The following is an 18,384-nucleotide window of genomic DNA, read 5'->3' on the forward strand; positions in this document are numbered from 1 at the left end:
ACCAAGAGATGGGCCACGCCACCGATTATTGCAAAAATCTGAAAAACCACTTGGACTGGTTGGTCTGAGAGGGGAAGTTGCAACACTTGCTGCACCACCCTATTGGATGGCAAGAGAAGTCGAACATCGAAACAAGGCAAAGCAAACTGAGACCACCCGTTGGCACGATAAATGTCATTCTCGCTGCACCAGGGAGGACCGGCTCCTATCCTTTCAGAATAATGTCGGTAGGCAGACTCCCCTCTGAAGCTGACGGTAGGGAGACCAAGAGGGCTAGGGGGATGGCCACACCCCTAATTGGATTCTTGGATGAGGATAAACTAGGAACCCTCCAACCCCACGACGATGCACTAGTCGTCACGCTCAGGATCGATGGTTACGATGTGGAGAGGGTGCTAGTTGATCAGGGCAGCGCCGTGGAAGTGATGTATCCCAACTTGTACAAAGGTTTGAAGTTGAAACCGGAGGACCTGACAACATACGATTCCCCATTAGTGAGTTTTGAGGGGAAAATCGTCACTCCGAAAAGCATGATTAGGCTGCCTATACAAACAGACTCGGACGTGGTGGAGGTGGACTTCATAGTGGTAGACGCATACTCCCCCTACACCGCCATCGTAGCCCAACCGTGGCTCCATGCCCTAGGGGCTGTGTCATTAACCTTACATCAAAAGGTGAAGTATCCCTCAGAAGGTCGAGTGAAAGAAGTAATAGGGAACTAGGCCATGGCCCTGTAATGCATGGTGTCAGCAATCTCGCGATGGCCAAGTACTGAGCCCTCTACCTCAGCCAAAAATGACTTATAGCAGTTACCGACCCCAGCCTTGGCCTCAGGTAGTGGAGGACCAACCATGGAAGTGGGTTGCGAGGATTTGTAAAAAGTTCTTGTCAGAGTAGACCTAGAAAGGTTTTTTCAGGTCGGCTCAGAATTACTACCCCAAGAGAAGGAAATGCTAATTGATTTTCTCAGACAAAATGTGGACGTGTTTGCCTGGGACGCCTACGAGGCCCCTGGGGTTGACCTAGATTTCATTTTCCACCACCTTAATGTTAGCTCGGTCGTAACGCTTAAGAAGCAGCCTCCTCGACGTCCGTCGAAAGAGCACACAGACGCCGTGAGAGAGGAAGTTACAAAATTGAAGAAAGTATGGGCTATCAAGGAGGTATTCTACCCCGAATGGCTAGCCAACACAGTCGTGGTGAAAAAGAAGAGTGGGAAATGGTGGGTCTGCGTAGACTTCACGGACCTAAATAAGGCATGCTCAAAGGACCCTTTTCCAATGCCGCGAATAGATCGATTGGTGGATTCGACCGTGGGACACCCTCGAATGAGTTTTTTGGACGCCTTCCAAGGCTACCATCAGATACCCCTGACTGCCAAGGACCAAGAAAAAACGGCTTTTGTCACCCATCGGAAATTATCATTATAAAGTAATGCCCTTTGGTTTAAAGAATGCCAGGTCAACCTACCAAAGGATGATGACCAGGATGTTTGAATAGTAGATGGGTAAGAGCATCGAAGTTTATATAGACGACATGGTGGTAAAAAGCAAATTAGTGTCCAACCACATTAGAGACCTCGGCGATGTCTTTCGAATTTTGAGAAAGTACAGGCTGTGCCTAAATGCGTCCAAGTGTTCATTTGGGGTGGGATCAGGGAAATTCTTAAGTTACATGGTGACCCACAGAGGCATCGAAGCCAGCCCCGACCAAATTAGAGCTATCCATAGCCTACAACCTCCTCAGAACCCCAAAGAGGTTCAAAAGCTCACTGACATGATTGCAGCTTTAAACCGTTTCATTTCCCGCTTGGCGGACAGATGCAAGCTTTTCTTCCTCCTATTAAACAAGTGAAAAGGCTTCGAGTGGACGGAAGAGTGCGCCTTAGCTTTCCAGCAGCTTAAGGAATACCTGAGCCGGCCACCAATTATGTCCAGTCCCGAGGTCGACGAGATGCTATTCGCCTACATTGTTGTAGCCCCTCACGCAGTGAGCTTAGTGCTGATCTGAGAAGACAACGGCACACAACGGCCCATCTACTACGTAAGCAAATCGCTGCACAAGGCAGAGATCCGTTACCTCCCCCTCGAAAAGGCCGTCTTGGCAATCGTACAAGCCACGCGAAAACTCCCCCACTATTTCCAGGCGCATACTGTTGTTGTACTAACCCAACTTTCGCTGAGATCCGTACTCCAGAATGCTGACTACACGGGTAGAATAGCAAAATGGGGGACGATTCTGGGCACCTTCGACATTAGGTACATGCCTCGCACCACTGTGAAGGGTTAGGTTCTCGCGGATCTAGTAGCTGAATTTGCAGAGCCCACACCAGAAGGAGGGAGAGGGACACTAAACCCTGACGGGAAACTAATTAGCGCAATCTCTCAACAAGAGCCTAGTTGGTGGAAAGCACACATTGACGGCACGACCAACTAAAGGGGCTCAGGGGTAGGGCTCATTTTGGTCTCCCCCAAGGGGATCACCATTGAAAAATCACTGAGGCTGGGTTTCTCGGCCACGAATAACGAAGCGGAGTATGAGGCACTATTGGAAGGAATGTCAATGATTCAGAAACTGGGTGGAAAATCCGTGAACATGTTCTTGGACTCAAGACTCGTTGTGGGACAAGTAAATGGGGAATTGGAGGCGAGGGATGAAAGAATGCAAGAGTACCTAGTCCAAGTCAAACGCTTGCGGGCCCATTTTTGTCGCTTCAATCTAGTGCACGTGTCCAGGAGCGGGAACACCCATGCTGACTCTCTTGCAATACTCGCCACCTCTTCGGCTCAGCCACTTCCTCGGGTTATTCTTGTAGAAGATCTCTACTGCCTAATGATGGCGAGGACCAACTTAGTATGGGTTTATAGCATTAGGGCGGGGCCTAGCTGGATGGATTCTCTAGTACTATTCTTAAAGCAAGACACCTTACCAGAAAATAAGAACAAGGCCGACAAGATTAGAAGAAAGGCTTCTTGATTCTAGCTGTCCGAGGACTCCAAACTGTACAGGCGCTCGTTCTCAGGACCGTACTTGTTGTGTGTGCACCCAGATGCCACTAAACTCATCCTGAAGGAGTTACACGAAGGGATTTGCAGGAGTCATACGGGGGGTAGGTCCCTGTCCCATAGGGCCATAACGCAAGGTTATTGGTGGCCGAGCATGCAGAAAGAGGCGCAAGAATTCGTAAGGAAGTGTGACCAGTGCCAAAGGTTCGCCCCGAATATACATCCGCTAGGCGGAAACCTTAATCCGCTGTCCAGCCCCTGGCCATTCGTACAGTGGGGCCTAGATATCCTAGGACCATTCCCTAAAGCAGCGGGGAACAAAAGATTTCTTCTTGTCGACACGGATTATTTCATAAAATGGGTCGAAGTTGAGCCGCTGGCAAACATTAGAGATGTTGATGCCAAGAAGTTTGTTTGGAAAAATATCGTCACTAGATTCGGAATCCCTCACACCCTAATCTCGGACAACGGTCTCCAATTTGATAGTAAAGCTTTCAGAAGATATTGTAGCGAGTTGGGAATTGCTAATAGATACTCCACACCGGCTTACCCGCAGGGTAATGGGCAGGCTGAAGCCATCAACAAAACCATAGTGAATGGGTTGAAAAAGAGGTTAGATGACACAAAGGGAAGATGGGTAGAAGTGTTGCCCCATGTCTTGTGGACGTACCGCACCACGCCTCGTAGTTCCACAGGGGAAACCCCCTTTTCGATGACCTATGGGACCGAGGCTGTTATTCCTTTGGAGATAAACTTCCTAACACAGAGGACCAGTGCATTCTGCCCCAATGCTAACAACGTACTGCTGGAAAAGAGCTTGGACCTCATCGAGGAAAAAAGAGAGAGTGCAATGGTCCAACTCGCCTACTACTAGCAAAAGCTCAAGCAAGGTTACGATGCCAAGGTGAAGCCAAGGCCCCTAGCACTCGGGGATCTGGTATTGAGGAAGGTTTTGGGCACTGCGAGAAATCCCGTGTGGGGAAAACTCAGACCAAATTGGGAAGGCCCATACCGTATCACCTTTGTGGCCGGCATAGAGGCCTACTATTTAGAAGATCTGGATGAACGTGTAGTGCCACGCCTGTGTAATGTAAATAACCTGAAAAGGTACTATTATTAATGAAAGATGTAGTTTTAACGCCATACTACCGTACAATTTTCTTTAAGGGTTAAACAGAACCTAAGTCCTACCTGGCTCCCCGGACCACAGGATTAGGCGAAATTAGCCGCTATGCAACTTCAACAAAGTGTTAAACAGAACTCAAGTCCTGCCTGGCTCCTCAGACCACAGGCTTGGGGGAAATTAACTATTGTGCAATTTTCTCTAAGGGTTAAACAGAACCTAAGTCCTGCCTGACTCCCCGGACCACAGGATTAGGTGAAATTAGTCGCTATGCAACTTTAACTAAGTGTTAAACAGAACCCAAGTCCTGCCTGACTCCTCAGACCACAGGCTTGGGGGAAATTAACAACTGTACAATTTTCTTTAAGGGTTAAACAGAACCTAAGTCCTGCCTGGCTCCTTGGACCACAAGATTAGACGAAATTAGCCGCTGTGCAACTTCAACTAAGTGTTAAACAGAACCCAAGTCCTGCCTGGCTTCTTAGACCACAGGCTTGAGGGAAATTAACAACTGTAAAATTTTCTCTAAGGGTTAAACAGAACTTAAGTCTTACCTGACTCCCCAGACCACAAGATTAGGCAAAATTAACCGCTATGCAACTTCAACTAAGTGTTAAACAAAACCAAGTTCTGCCTGGCTCCCCGGACCACAGGCTTGGGGGAAATTAACAATTGTACAATTTTCTCTAAGGGTTAAACAGAACCTAAGTCCTGCCTGGCTCCTCGGACCACAAGATTAGGCGAAATTAACCGCTATGCAATTTCAACCAAGTGTTAAACAGAACCCAAGTCCTGCCTGACTCCTCGGGCCACAGGCTTGAGGAAAATTAACAACTGTACAATTTTCTCTAAGTGTTAAATAGAACCTAAGTCCTACCTGGCTCCTCGGACCACAGGATTAGGCAAAATTAACCGCTATGCAACTTCAACTAAGTGTTAAACAGAACCCAAGTCCTGCCTGGCTCCTCGGGCCACAGGCTTGGGAGAAATTAACAACTGTACAATTTTCTCTAAGTGTTAAACAGAACCCAAGTTCTGCCTGGCTCCTCGGACCACAGGTTTGGGGGAAATTAACAACTGTGCGATTTCTTCACCTAAGGGTTAAACAGAACCTAAGCCCTGCTTGGCTCCTCAGACCACAGGCTTGGGGGAAATTAATCTCGAAGTAGTCTTATCTAATTATTGACTATCATTTTTCTTACATATTCATTCATGTTTGACCACATTGTTTAAATCTCAAATAACGCTTGGTTCTTAACAGTTAGTAGCATAATAGAAATTCATTCATAATGAAAGCAGAAAAGGAAGCAGTGCAACAAAATTCAAAGGAAAATGACATCATTCATTGAAATCCAAAAAGCGTTCTTTTACAAACTTTAGCAGAACAAAATGTAAAAGATAAAGAAGGCAATTACAAATAAAGTCCTACATTATTGTCCTAAGGCTTGGCCCTGAGTAGGACTCTTTACAGGGGCTGATGGCTCAGGTTGATCATCTCCTGCCTGGGGCTCCAGAACAGCCTCTTTGGCTTGCGCGACAACGTCCCTTATTGTGAGAGTGTCCTCAGGCGATTTGTCTTTTGCAACTGGTTGCATTTCCTCAGCTTTAGGTATATGGGAATCCGAGGTTGTGACTTTCGCAGGGAGGGGCTCCTCAGGAGGAACTGAGTCCGGAATCTCACTAATATCTTCTGGAAAGAAGATATTCTCAGCTTTCCTGAGATCGGAGTCTGCTGGAACTACCGCCCGATCCAAGGCTACCCCCCAAGACATAGTGATGTAATCCCTACATACGGTAGCCACCTCCTCGATTAGCCTAACCTCAGTATCCCTAACTCCACATTCATATGAGGTTGCCACCGCAACCTCAGCCGCCTCCCTGGCCACGTGAGCCACCTCCTTAGCCTTTGATAGCTCGGCCTTGAGATTTGAGACCATCTGCTTCTTAGTCGCAAGGTTTATCTCGAACAGATGGAGCTGTTGGCACAGATCCTCAGCCTGCTTGGTAGTGGTCTTGAGTCCGACCTTAGCGCTAGCGCGAGCCTTTTGTGCATCCTTCACTTCGCTACTCAGGCGATCCTTTTCCAACCTAAGGGCACCGATAGCCTTCTCAGCAGCGAGGCGGGACTGAGCCTCATTGTTTAGATCTTCGCGAGCCTTCTTGGCCCACTCCTCAGCAACAAAGATTTGTTGAGTGACCTGCGTCGGAATAATGGAGGTTTAACTAAAAAAAAATAACGAATAGACAGATACGGAATAAGGAAATTGAATAAGGGAAGTCTTCGCTTACCATAGCCATGTCTTTCTTCAGTGACATAAAGAGGTCCGGTTGCCGAGTAGTCCGAAGTCCCTCCATATCGTGAGGCAAGAGAAGGGGCTGCTACAGGGCCTCAGCGAGGTAGGACGCCTGTCCTCGTTGGGACTCCTACAGAGTCGCGTCCCATGAAATTGGGGCGCCGTCCAACTCGAGGTGTGGGGACCAGGTCTGCTGCTCCCTCCGAATAGGTGCCTCGTCTCGGCTGTCAACGGACCTAGTCCTTTTCTCCTTGCGCTCTTTTGCCCTTTTTCTGGTGCTTAGCCTTTTTAGGGCTGACCTTTCCTTCCTCCAATTCTTCCACAGGCCTCTTCCGCCTCAAATTGGGAAGAGGCTATAGTGCTAGATCAGTTGTGGGAGGAAGAGGAGGAGAGGGCTTGGAGTTAGCCTGTTCCTTTGGGGCATCCCTAGAAGATTGCCCCTTATTTCTATTGGACAGGAGGCCCTTGAGACCAAACCTTGGCTTCAGATCCATGCCTCCACACGTGGGGCCCTTAAAACGCCATTAACAGTAGCGAGGCACGTGGGGCCGTACCTCCACACAGGTGAAACAAGAACTTACAATAAATGACCCCATAAATGTCAAAATCCCGCCTTTTCTCCTCGAATGAGAGGGAAAGAACCGGAATTTTGAGGGTCTATTGTAGGGGTAAAGTCCCCAGATCAAATAATGGGCCTTGGTCCCTCTATAGATTTCAACCCAGTCCGAGGAGAAAGTGTGGGCGCCAGAGAGGGCCCCCGGCCCAATTCTTATGAGCCCAAACTTATTTAAAAGACGGTCCGAGGAGGGATGTCTCCTCGGACGTGCCAGATACGGCTTAGACATGCATCCTATCAACAATAAAGAATCGCTCCAATGAGTATTAGTAGCAGGGACAAGTCTCATAAGCCCGGGAGAGGGAGGAGAGTCTAGGATGTCAAGGGAGAGACTACAGCTACCACATTAAATGCAGGACAGCTACTTTTCTGGCCGCATTAATGTAGAGAAGACAGGCGAACAGTGTTACCTTGGCCACTACAACTCACAGAAAGACAGGGGAGATGTCCGATGGGACGGGCACTCAAGTGAAGGCTCAGATGATCAACAAGTGTAAGGTCTTGATGACTTAAAGGGGGCTATATAAGAGAAACGAGTCCCCATGAAGTGGGGGACGGAAAAAAGGAGAAGAAGGAACAGAGGAAAGAGAGAAAGACCATAACCTTTGATCAAGAACAGAAGTGCACTCACACGTCTCCTCGGACCAGATATCCAATGGACATGAAGGAGATATTCTTACGTTCAATCATTGCATGGCCCAAAGTTAACTAACACTCACTTCGTTAGGGCCTAATTCTGTAACCCGCTCTTTACAAATTCATTGTCCAGGGCTCCTTGGGCCAGAATCACCTACCTATTAGGCTTGGGCCCCAAAGAGAGACCCTGCAGACCCTAAGGTTTTTTCATTAGAATTATGTGCCCTCAAAAACAATACTATGCATTTTTTATTTGATGATAAAATTTTATTTTCACATTCATAACTTTTATAGGTATATTTCATTGTTTAAATGTGGCATGTGATGTCACCTCTGTAGGAAAAATTATGTTAATGGTTAAGGAACCAAAGACAGGGAGTAATGATTTTTCATATATTATTAAATTGTTCTAGGCTGTGGATATTAATTGAATATTACCACTGAAGCCTACACTTGTTGTGCTGCTATATGATAGGATGATTTACTCCATCATTGAAGTAGTGACTTTAAGCAAACAAGTGGGTGTAATGTAACAAGTACATACACTGAATTGGATCCGATCAAGGACACCTTATGGAGTGATCATTGTTAATTAAAATGTTGTTCTATCACAATTTTTCTATTGTCCTCAAACATGAGGGGTTTGTGTATATTTATTTATTATGCACATAACTTTGACAATGTCAACTGGTGATGCCAATTTTAAAGGCTATATATAGACACGTTGGGTTATGTGTGTAATGAGTAAAATATATAAATGCTCAACAATGAATCCACCAGTTTCTAAAGAAGATAGTATATTCAGTTGATTTTCATATTGAAGTTGGACTCAAAACAAAACCGGCTGATGACATTTTTCAAAAATGTCTTTCATATATATAATATTGTTTATATATATATTTAAAGAGTTTTTTAAAGATATTTTGGAGTCCAATAGAAATTATGAAATCAAGAAATTAAGGTCACATAAGTTAAGCACATGACAATTATATTTATCCAGTTCTAGTGGCTTGTGGGAATATAGTATGGTGGAAGGACATAGATATAAAATTGTATGAAATGGGACCTCATTTGTAATTCTCTAATCTTTAGGGGTCAATTGCAATGTGTTGATAGATATTATTGCAATATGTAGAAGTTCAGATATTTTCTTGATATGATTCAGAAAATTAAGAAATAATTTTGGAAAGAGTTTCAAGATAAGTCAATAACGTTCAAAAGGTTATTGATAAAATCCTACGGCTGAAGATTCGGATCCCTAAGGATCCCACGTCCAATTTCTCTCTAGGGTTTTAGAAGTCTACTATAAAATAAGATTTTATAATATCATATTTAGTGGTTGGCCATCAGAACTACTGTGTAATACAGCAGTCTTCTGAAAACTCAAAAGAAATAGAGAGAGAGACGTGAATACCTTGGGAGGCAACACGCTTGGGTTGCTAAGAGAGGTATGCAATTTTGTTCTATTTAGAATCCATGGTTGTGTGATACAACGATCTTTAAATGAAAATATGATTTTTGTTTTATATTGCTTCCGCAAAAGTTTCACATTTTTTTCATCCCCCTTTGTTTATTTAATAGTTGTGTATTGTGTGAGTGTTTTGAGTCTTAGCTAGGAATCATAAATGGGTTTGACAATGATAGTTGTGGAATTTGAACTGTGTTGCTTTCTCCCAACTAGCTGAAGCTGGATGAAACCCTGTTTCTCAACTTGATTTGCATTCACGAGTTTCTTTCTTTAGCTTATGTTTTAGCGTGCGACCATAGATAAAGATGTGTAAAGTTTTATGATTTGTTCCAACAAAAATCTGTTTATTGCTTTCTAGTAAATAGTAACAGGCTTGAGTGCAATGTGTGAGATACCTTATTCAATATCTCGCGTACTTGAGCATTCCTTGCATACTAAACATCTCCGTGTACATTTGCATCTTATAAGCAGTTACTAGTAAATTCCTGTGTGATTAACCATTAAAACCAACAATGGGCTGTTGTGGAGCTCAAACAAATGTTGAGTCTTTTTTGTTGCTAAGCTAATGTGTCACACCCTAAACCCAAGTAAGAGCTAAGCAAATGACAACAGTCACATTCTTATAAAGTTTACACCCTACAAGTGTGAAAGACCTTCTTCACAATTAAAGAATTATCTTCAAAGAAAATTTCATCAATAAATTTAAATATATCTTCAATAATGCAATTCTCAAAAGATCTCCAAATAATAATCTTCCAACATCAAAATAAAAATAAACTAAATCCTTTAAGTTTAAAAGTCTACATAAATGGTAATTTTAAATATGAAAGTTCAAAACTTATTCCATTGATTTCCTAAACTTTACTCACGCGCACATCCCAGCGGAAGCCCAAACATATGCTACTCTTCCTGATCAGAATCTGTAAGGGGAAAGACCGGGGAAGGGGGGGTGAGTTGACAACTCAATAAGTAACCAAAGTCCTTATAAATTCTATCAAGCTAATAGATCTATAAAATAATAAGTTGTATATAGATCAAATATTTTAAGTCTTACAAATATATCATAGACGAATTAGAAATTAATTTGTTTTCCATATATATCAAAGATATAATTTACAATAGGTTCCAAAAACACATAAACAATTTCAAGTACATAAAAAAATTCAAATATTCAACATAATTCATATTTTTAACAATCTTTACGACTATGGTCACGCTATATCCCCGTGACTAGGCATCAGATTCAAATGAAACTAAGTTCTGTGCTAATGTATAGCCCCCATTGACTGGGTCCAAAAGCACGATAGACTCGTAATGCCCTAGATAGAATTAGTTTCAGTACCAATGAATACCTCCCATTGGTTGGGTATTAGAGTCAAACCATAGTCAGATTGTCTAAAATCATATACATCAAATCATAATTCAAACCAAAATATATTTCATTCAAATACATACATAAAATCATATATTTAGTAAATCAAATATATTTGAGACAATTCTTTATTCTTTACTTTAAATCAATGCAGCTAAAACAATTAAATAAAATTATAACAATTATAAACAATATTTAGTAGTTAAAATACGTAAAATAAAATCAATTAGGATAAAGTTACTTACCTCAGCTAACTCATCACAAAAAAACTTCTCCCTAATACTTTCTCTAAAATCTTTAGATATGACCTAAACAATTTTAAAGCACAATTTACTCAATAACCAAATAATTCAAGAAAAACTTATAATAGTACCCGATCAGAAGAGAGACTCCTAAAAATATCCCATAACTATCTACTGTTATCTCACACCAAAATTCCTCCTAATCATAATATTTTTCTTTATATATATTGTGGGGATCGTTCGATTGATAGGCCCAGAGGATTCAGAATTAGTTCAGGATTGTTGGGCCAGTGGCCCATCCGAGGCCGTATACCCGTCCGAGGACATCATGCTCCTCGGCAGTACGCGTCCGAGGACGATCGCGTCCGAGGACGATCAGGACGTGGTCTCGCTGCGATCAGATCTCAGAATTAGGTCATCTCAAAGGGTAGAGTAGCCGACTAAAGATGAAAGAGATAAGGCAAACAAATATCTGAAAACTACAGCTGCCTCCGCATTAATGACCTCTCAACCAACTCTCTGGCCGCATTAATATGGAGGTGATACCTGAACAGTAGGAAAGCAGCCTTACAGCTGCCCATAGGAAGTTCCAGGAGGTGCCAGATGGGACAGAAAAAAATCCTCCGGACACAACCTACACGTGTTCGGCGAGGATGGAGCACAAATGGGAGTATATAAACTAAAAGAAGAACATGAAGAGGGGGATCGGAGAAAAGAAAAAGGAAGAAAAATAATAGAGATAAACTGGAGAGAAGAAAGTAAAAGGAGAGAGAGAGAGTTGCACTAGTGACGAAAGAAAAACGTTCATTATACCAACTAAAAAAACCTTGAACGGGCTTGAGAGAAAATCTTGGAGGTAGATATCACAGTTAACCTAGTTCTTTACACCCACGCTCTACAAATCATATTGTTTGGGCCTTTTTACGTACGAACCCAACACCGTTACGGTTCGTTACGAATCGTGTCCTTACAATTGGCGCCGTCTGTGGGAAGAGCTTGTGTTAGCTTGTACAACCTCTGATACAACGTTTCTGATGGAAGGAGTGGAGCTACTTCATCCCGCAGCGGGACTGCAACAGGATGATGTCAACTTGCACCAGGCGGAGTCAAGGGGCTCTCAGCATGGTGGTCCTCGAAGGAGTCCCGAACGGAGGTTAGTCCGGGAGGGGAGTATACATACCACTCATACCACGAGGAGCCATACACGCGGGAAGAGTCACGTTTCCCACGCGGGAAGAGTCACGTTTCCCACGCGAAGCATGGTGGGGATCTGCAACGTGAGATTGCGGACTTGAAGAGAGAGCTGCGCCATGCACGACGGGAACGTTCCCCACCTCGCTCCGAACTATCATCCGGGGAGTCGGATGGAACTAGCTATAGGCGGAGATCGAGAACTCCGCAGAGCGAGACTTTCTCCTACGAAGAGGAGCGTCGCCATAGGCGTAGGCGTAAAAGTCCAACTAGTAGGGGCTTGGGAAACGATGCCATGAACAAAGCCTTGAGTCAAATTTCCAGGTCACCCTTTACAAGAAGCATAGATGATGCTACCCATCCTCGGCGGTTCAATCAACCTACGTTCTCTTTGTATGATGGCCATTCGGATCCGGTGGAACATGTAAGCTATTACAGCCAGAAGATGGCTATTCATTCCAGGGATGATGCTCTGATGTGCAAGATTTTTCCGTCGAGTTTGGGTCCAACGGCGATGAGGTGGTTCAACGGCTTAAGGGCCAATTCTGTTGGATCTTTCAAAGCACTGACTCAGGCTTTTGGTGCTCGTTTTATTACATGCAGCAGGACTCCTTTGCCGCTGGGGTCCTTGTTGACATTGTCTATGCGAGAGGGCGAGACTCTCAAGAGCTATTCGGATAGGTATTGGGAGATGTTTAACGAAATAGGAGGGAAGAATGACGCTGTGGCTATAACCACTTTCAAAGCCGGTCTCCCAGCTGATCACGACTTGAGGAAATCCTTGACGGGTAAACCTGTTACCAGTGTGCGCCAACTGATGGACAGAATAGAGAAGTACAAAAGGATAGAGGAGGATCAACTTCAGGGGAAAGGAAAGGCCAAGATGATCCCTCAGGAGAGGAGGGATTTCAGGTCGGATCATTATAATAACAACCGACCTAGGAGGGACTTTGTTGGCCAGTCGGCCTCGGCAGACGCCCAGGTCGTTAATGCGGTATTTCGGGAGCCTGTTCAGCAGGTTTTGGAGAAGATAAAGGACGAGCCATTTTTCAAATGGCCTAACAGGATGGCGGGAGAGCCTACAAAACGCAACCCGAGTTTGTATTGCCATTACCATCAGGACCATGGACACACGACAGACAATTGCAGGAATTTATGGGACCATTTGGAGCAGTTGGTCCGGGAAGGAAAATTAAGGCAGCTCTTGCATCACTCCAGCAGAAGGGCAAGCCAAACAGGTTCCGAGGTGCGTGGGGATGCTTCATCAAGGCTCCCTCGGGGTACAATCAACGTCATCTTTGCGGCCCCGGGGAGGACTGGATCTTGCCCCACCAGAGTGTTGTCGGTGTCCCGATCCCCGGTCGAGGATCGTTCTCAAGCATGGAAGAGAGCCAAGAAGCGTGTCCCCTTGGTTTTGGGTTTTTCAGACGAAGATTTGGTGGGAACCATACAACCCCATGAGGATGCCTTGGTGGTAACGCTGAGGATTAGTGGGTACGATGTCCGAAGAGTGATGGTTGATCAGGGAAGCGTAGCGGATGTGATGTATCCGGATTTATACAAGGGGCTAGGTTTGAAGCAGCAGGACTTGACAACCTATAATTCCCCTCTGGTCAGTTTTGAGGGAAGGTTAGTCATTCCCATTGGGCTAATCAGGCTGCCCGTGCAATCAGGCACGGAGGTGGTGGAGGTGGATTTTATTGTCGTAGATGTTTATTCTCCGTATACGGCTATCTTGGGCAGACCCTGGCTTCACACACTAAAAGCGGTTTCATCCACCCTGCATCAGAAGGTGAAGTACCCGTCCGGAGACCAAGTGCTGGAGATAGTAGGGAACCAAGCGGCTGCTCGGCAATGCCAAGTAGCGGCTATACGGCATCGGCCTGAGGCAGAAACCTCGGCTACAGCCGATAATGAGTCATAGCAATTAAAGACCCCAGCATCAGGTTTAGACGTACCAACCAATGGGGTAGAGTGTGAAGATCTGGAGAAGGTGACTGTTGCTGATGATCCAGAGAAATTCTTTCGGGTTGGGGCCAAGTTGCCTCTGCAAGAGAAAGCGAGTTTGCTGGAGTTCCTCCGAGCTAATGTGGACGTCTTTGCATGGGACCCGTATGAAGCTCCAGGAGTAGACCCAAGTTTCATTTGTCACCGACTCAATGTAAACCCTGCCGTTCCCCCCAGGAGGCAAATTCCTCGGCGACCATCGAAAGAGCATGCCGAGGCAGTCCGAAGTGAAGTTGCTAAGCTAAAACAGGCTGGGGCTATCAAAGAAGTCTTTTACCCCCAATGGCTGGCCAATACGGTGGTAGTGAAGAAGAAGACGAGGAAGTGGCGAGTGTGCGTGGATTTCACGGATCTTAATAAGGCATGCCCCAAGGACCCATTTCCTATGCCAAAGATTGACCAGCTGGTGGATGCGACCGTGGGCCACCCTAGGATGAGCTTCTTGGATGCCTTTCAAGGGTATCACCAAATACCGTTAGCCGTCGATGATCAAGAAAAGACCGCTTTCATGACCCCGGTTGGGAACTACCATTACAAGGTGATGCCTTTCGGTCTGAAAAATGCTGGATCTACCTACCAACGCATGATGACGAAAATGTTTGAGCCACAGCTGGGCAGAAGTATTGAAGTTTATATTGATGACATGGTAGTGAAAAGCAAGGTAGTGACTGAACATGTGGAGGACCTCACTAGCATCTTCGGGATACTGAGAGAACACAAGTTGCGCCTGAATGCTTCGAAGTGCTCCTTTGGTGTAAGTTCCGGGAAATTCTTGGGGTACATGGTGACCCATAGGGGAATTGAGGTGAATCCAGATCAGATTAGGGTTATTAACAATTTGCAAGTGCCCCGAAATCCAAAGGAAGTGCAGAGGTTGACGGGGATGACTGCTGCGTTAAACCGGTTCATCTCCAGGTCGGCTGAAAGGTGTCGTCCTTTTTTCCGTCTGTTACATAAGTGGCAGGGATTCGAATGGACCGAGGAGTGTGTTGAGGGGTTCCAGCAGTTGAAAAACTATTTATCCAAACCGCCGATCATGTCTAGCCCTGAAGTGGATGAGATGTTGTATGCCTATCTGGCGGTAGCTCCTCACGCAGTCAGTTTCGTCTTGATGCGAGAAAACAATGGCGTCCAGAGGCCAGTATATTATGTAAGTAAATCCCTCTATGAAGCCGAGGTGAGATATCTGTCGTTAGAGAAGGCCATACTGGTAGTCGTCCATGCAACACGTAAACTTCCGCACTATTTTCAAGCTCACACTGTAGTTGTTTTGACCCAATTGCCTCTCAAATCCATACTTAGAAGTGCTGACTATACCGGCAGAATTGCCAAGTGGGGAACGATTCTGGGTGCTTTTGACATCAAGTACATGCCCCGCACCTCTGTAAAGGGTCAAGTTCTCGCCGATTTGGTAGCTGAATTCGCTGAGTGCCCTGAGGAAGTTAGTAGGAATCAAGATCACATGGATGAAAAATCGGTTGGCGTGATATCCGCGCTAGGAGGGCCGGTATGGAAGGTATACGTGGATGGAGCCGCAAACCAACGAGGAGCTGGATTGGGGTTGGTTCTGATATCTCCCGAAGAGGTCATCATCGAGAAGTCGCTAAGACTAGGGTTCTTGGCTACTAACAATGAATCAGAGTACGAAGCTCTGATAATGGGAATGAGCATGGTCCATAAGATGGGTGGAAAGGCGATGAAACTGTACTCGGACTCGAGGCTGGTCGTTGGCCAGGTGACTGGAGAGTTGGAGGCTAGAGACCCAAGGATGCAAGGGTATCTGAACCGGGTTAGGCATATGCGAACAGAGTTCGAATCTTTCGACGTATTACATATTCCACGAGGTGAAAATACCCACGCTGACTCCTTGGCGACCCTTGCCACCTCCTCAGTACGAAATTTCCCTCGGATAGTTATCGTCGAAGACTTGGGTACTCCCACTTCACCAGAAAAGGAGGTTTGCCAAGTTCGTCAAGCTAGTTTGACGCCATGCTGGATTGACCCTATATTAAAATTTCTCGACAGTGACGTGTTGCCCGAAGATAAGGTGGAAACTGAGAAAATACGAAGGAGAGTACCTCGGTACTGGTTATCCGATGATAAAAAGTTATATAGACGGTCCTTCTCTGGGCCATACTTGCTCTGCGTGCCTCCTGAGACAGCAGAATCAATCTTGGAAGAGTTGCATGAGGGTATTTGTGGAAGCCACACAGGAGGAAGGTCCCTGTCATGCCGAGCACTAACGCAAGGTTATTGGTGGCCGAATATGCAGAAAGAAGCACAGGAGTACGTTAAGAAATGCGATCAGTGTCAAAGATATGCTCCGAATATCCACCAACCCGGAGGAGTTCTTAACCCTCTCTCAATCCCTTGGCCCTTTGCACAATGGGGGCTGGACATTGTCGGCCCTTTTCCTAAAGCTATAGGAAACAAGAAGTACTTGCTGGTCGGCACAGACTACTTTACTAAATGGGTTGAAGCTAAGCCCTTGGCGAACATCCGGGACGTAGATGTGAAGAAGTTTGTCTAGAAGAACATTGTTACGCGATTTGGAATCCCACGAGCTCTTGTTTCGGACAACGGGCTCCAGTTCGATAGGAATGCCTTTAGGAAATACTGTTCAGAACTGGGAATAAGAAACAGATATTCCACTCCAGCTTATCCGCAAGGCAATGGGCAGGCTGAAGCTGTTAACAAAGTCATTGTCCATGGGCTTAAGAAGAGACTAGACGACGCGAAAGGAAGATGGGTGGAGGAACTACCACATGTGCTTTGGACGTATCGGACAACACCCCGGCGTTCGACGGGAGAAACTCCTTTCTCCATGACCTATGGGGCCGAGGCCGTTATTCCCCTGGAAACTGGATTCCCAACGTTGAAGACCAGTGCATTCTCTTCAAGTAATAATGATGTGATGTTGGAAAAAAGTTTAGACCTGATTGAAGAACGAAGGGAGAGCGCGATGGTTCGGCTAGCTTACTACCAGCACAAACTCAAGCAGTGCTACGATAGCAATGTGAGGATGAGGCCGTTAGCCATAGGAGATCTGGTGCTGAGAAAAGTCCTGGGGGCCACTAAGAATCCAAATTGAGGAAAACTGGGACCCAATTGGGAGGGACCATATCAGATTACTTCTGTAGCAGGAATAGGGGCTTACTATCTAGAGGACCTAGACGAAAAACCTGTACTCCATCCTTGGAATGTAAATAATCTCAGAAGGTATTATTATTAGTAAAGAAGTTTTAATTCAAATATTCTCTTTTAACTTACGTCAAATATGCATCCTATAAGTCTCGCATCCTGTCATATCATATTGAATTGTTAAACAGAAACTGAGTTATGCCAGGTCCTCGGATCGCAAACTTAATGGAAATTAACATCCTATCATACTGAATTGTTAAACAGAAACTGAGTTATGCCGGGTCCACGGATCGCAAACTTAGTGGAAATTAACATCCTATCATACTGAATTGTTAAACAGAAACTGAGTTATGCCGGGTCCACAGATCGCAAACTTAGTGGAAATTAACATCCTATCATACTGAATTGTTAAACAGAAACTGAGTTATGCCGGGTCCACGGATCGCAAACTTAGTGGAAATTAACATCCTATCATACTGAATTGTTAAACAGAAACTAAGTTATGCCAGGTCCTCGGATCGCAAACTTAGTGGAAATTAACATCCTATCATTCATACTGAATTGTTAAACAGAAAGTAAGTTATGCCAGGTCCTCGGATCGCAAACTTAGTGAAAATTAACATCCTATCATTCATACTGAATTGTTAAACAGAAACTAAGTTATGCCAGGTCCTCAGATCGCAAACTTAGTGGAAATTAACATCCTATCATTCATACTGAATTGTTAAACAGAAACTAAGTTATGCCAGGTCCTCGGATCACAAACTTCGTGGAAATTAACATCCTATCATTCATACTGAGTTGTTAAACAGAAACTATGTTATGTCAAATCCTTAGACCACTAATTTGGTAGAAACTGACTTGCTAAGTTGTGTATTGAATTATTAAATGGCAAATAGAGTGGTGATGAGTTTTCTAAATCATAAACTTAGTAAAAGTAATGCCCTATGAACATTCGTTAAGGAGTCAGAAAGAGAGAGCTTCGAATGCAAGATTGGCATACAATGAAAGAGGCGTCTGAAATGAACCCATCCAAAATTACGACGACAAAGTAAGTAAGTGTGAAGATAACTTAGAACCATCAGAATGATAAGAAAGTAAGCGAGAAAGTCCTCTATTAAGTGTCTAAATTAAAATTACAAAACAGTTTCTATTTTTTTACTTTTAATTGATAATGCCCCTAGTTGATTGAACTGTGGAGTCCAATTCTTGTTGAAAACCCTGTGAGACCGTCTCTGCCTTCGACGCGGTGGTGGATTTGTTTGGGGAAGCTCCTCGAGGGGAATTGC

General features: G+C 44.8%; 3 protein-coding genes across 3 annotated transcripts; 2 read left to right on the plus strand and 1 right to left on the minus strand.

The window, feature by feature from the left end:
• The first annotated feature begins 221 nt into the window (after window positions 1-221).
• On the plus strand, window positions 222-722 carry LOC115986036. The gene has a single exon (XM_031108900.1). It carries the CDS (start codon window positions 222-224, stop codon window positions 720-722), a length of 501 nt encoding a protein of 166 aa, XP_030964760.1.
• A 2,437-nt stretch (window positions 723-3,159) lies between these two features.
• LOC115986037 (uncharacterized protein K02A2.6-like) lies at window positions 3,160-3,879 on the plus strand. The gene has a single exon (XM_031108901.1). It carries the CDS (start codon window positions 3,160-3,162, stop codon window positions 3,877-3,879), a length of 720 nt encoding a protein of 239 aa, XP_030964761.1.
• A 1,679-nt stretch (window positions 3,880-5,558) lies between these two features.
• Window positions 5,559-6,483, minus strand: LOC115986038. The gene is made up of 2 exons (XM_031108902.1): window positions 6,418-6,483; window positions 5,559-6,326 (listed from the first exon to the last, which is right to left on the minus strand). The coding sequence occupies exons 1-2, from the start codon at window positions 6,481-6,483 to the stop codon at window positions 5,559-5,561; spliced, it is 834 nt and encodes a 277-aa protein (XP_030964762.1).
• Window positions 6,484-18,384: the final 11,901 nt, after the last annotated feature.

Source organism: Quercus lobata, chromosome 4, assembly GCF_001633185.2.
Source record: "Quercus lobata isolate SW786 chromosome 4, ValleyOak3.0 Primary Assembly, whole genome shotgun sequence".
NCBI classification, from domain to species: Eukaryota; Viridiplantae; Streptophyta; class Magnoliopsida; order Fagales; family Fagaceae; genus Quercus; species Quercus lobata.

Bases quoted from the DNA above. Each gene is read 5' to 3' on its own strand.
- LOC115986036 (XM_031108900.1), top strand. From the start codon at position 222: ATGTCGGTAGGCAGACTCCCCTCTGAAGCTGACGGTAGGGAGACCAAG.
- LOC115986037 (XM_031108901.1), top strand. From the start codon at position 3,160: ATGCAGAAAGAGGCGCAAGAATTCGTAAGGAAGTGTGACCAGTGCCAA.
- LOC115986038 (XM_031108902.1), bottom strand. From the start codon at position 6,483: ATGGAGGGACTTCGGACTACTCGGCAACCGGACCTCTTTATGTCACTG. The intron at 6,327-6,417 runs GTAAGCGAAGAC...ATTCCGACGCAG, and splicing joins TGAAGAAAGACATGGCTATG to GTCACTCAACAAATCTTTGT.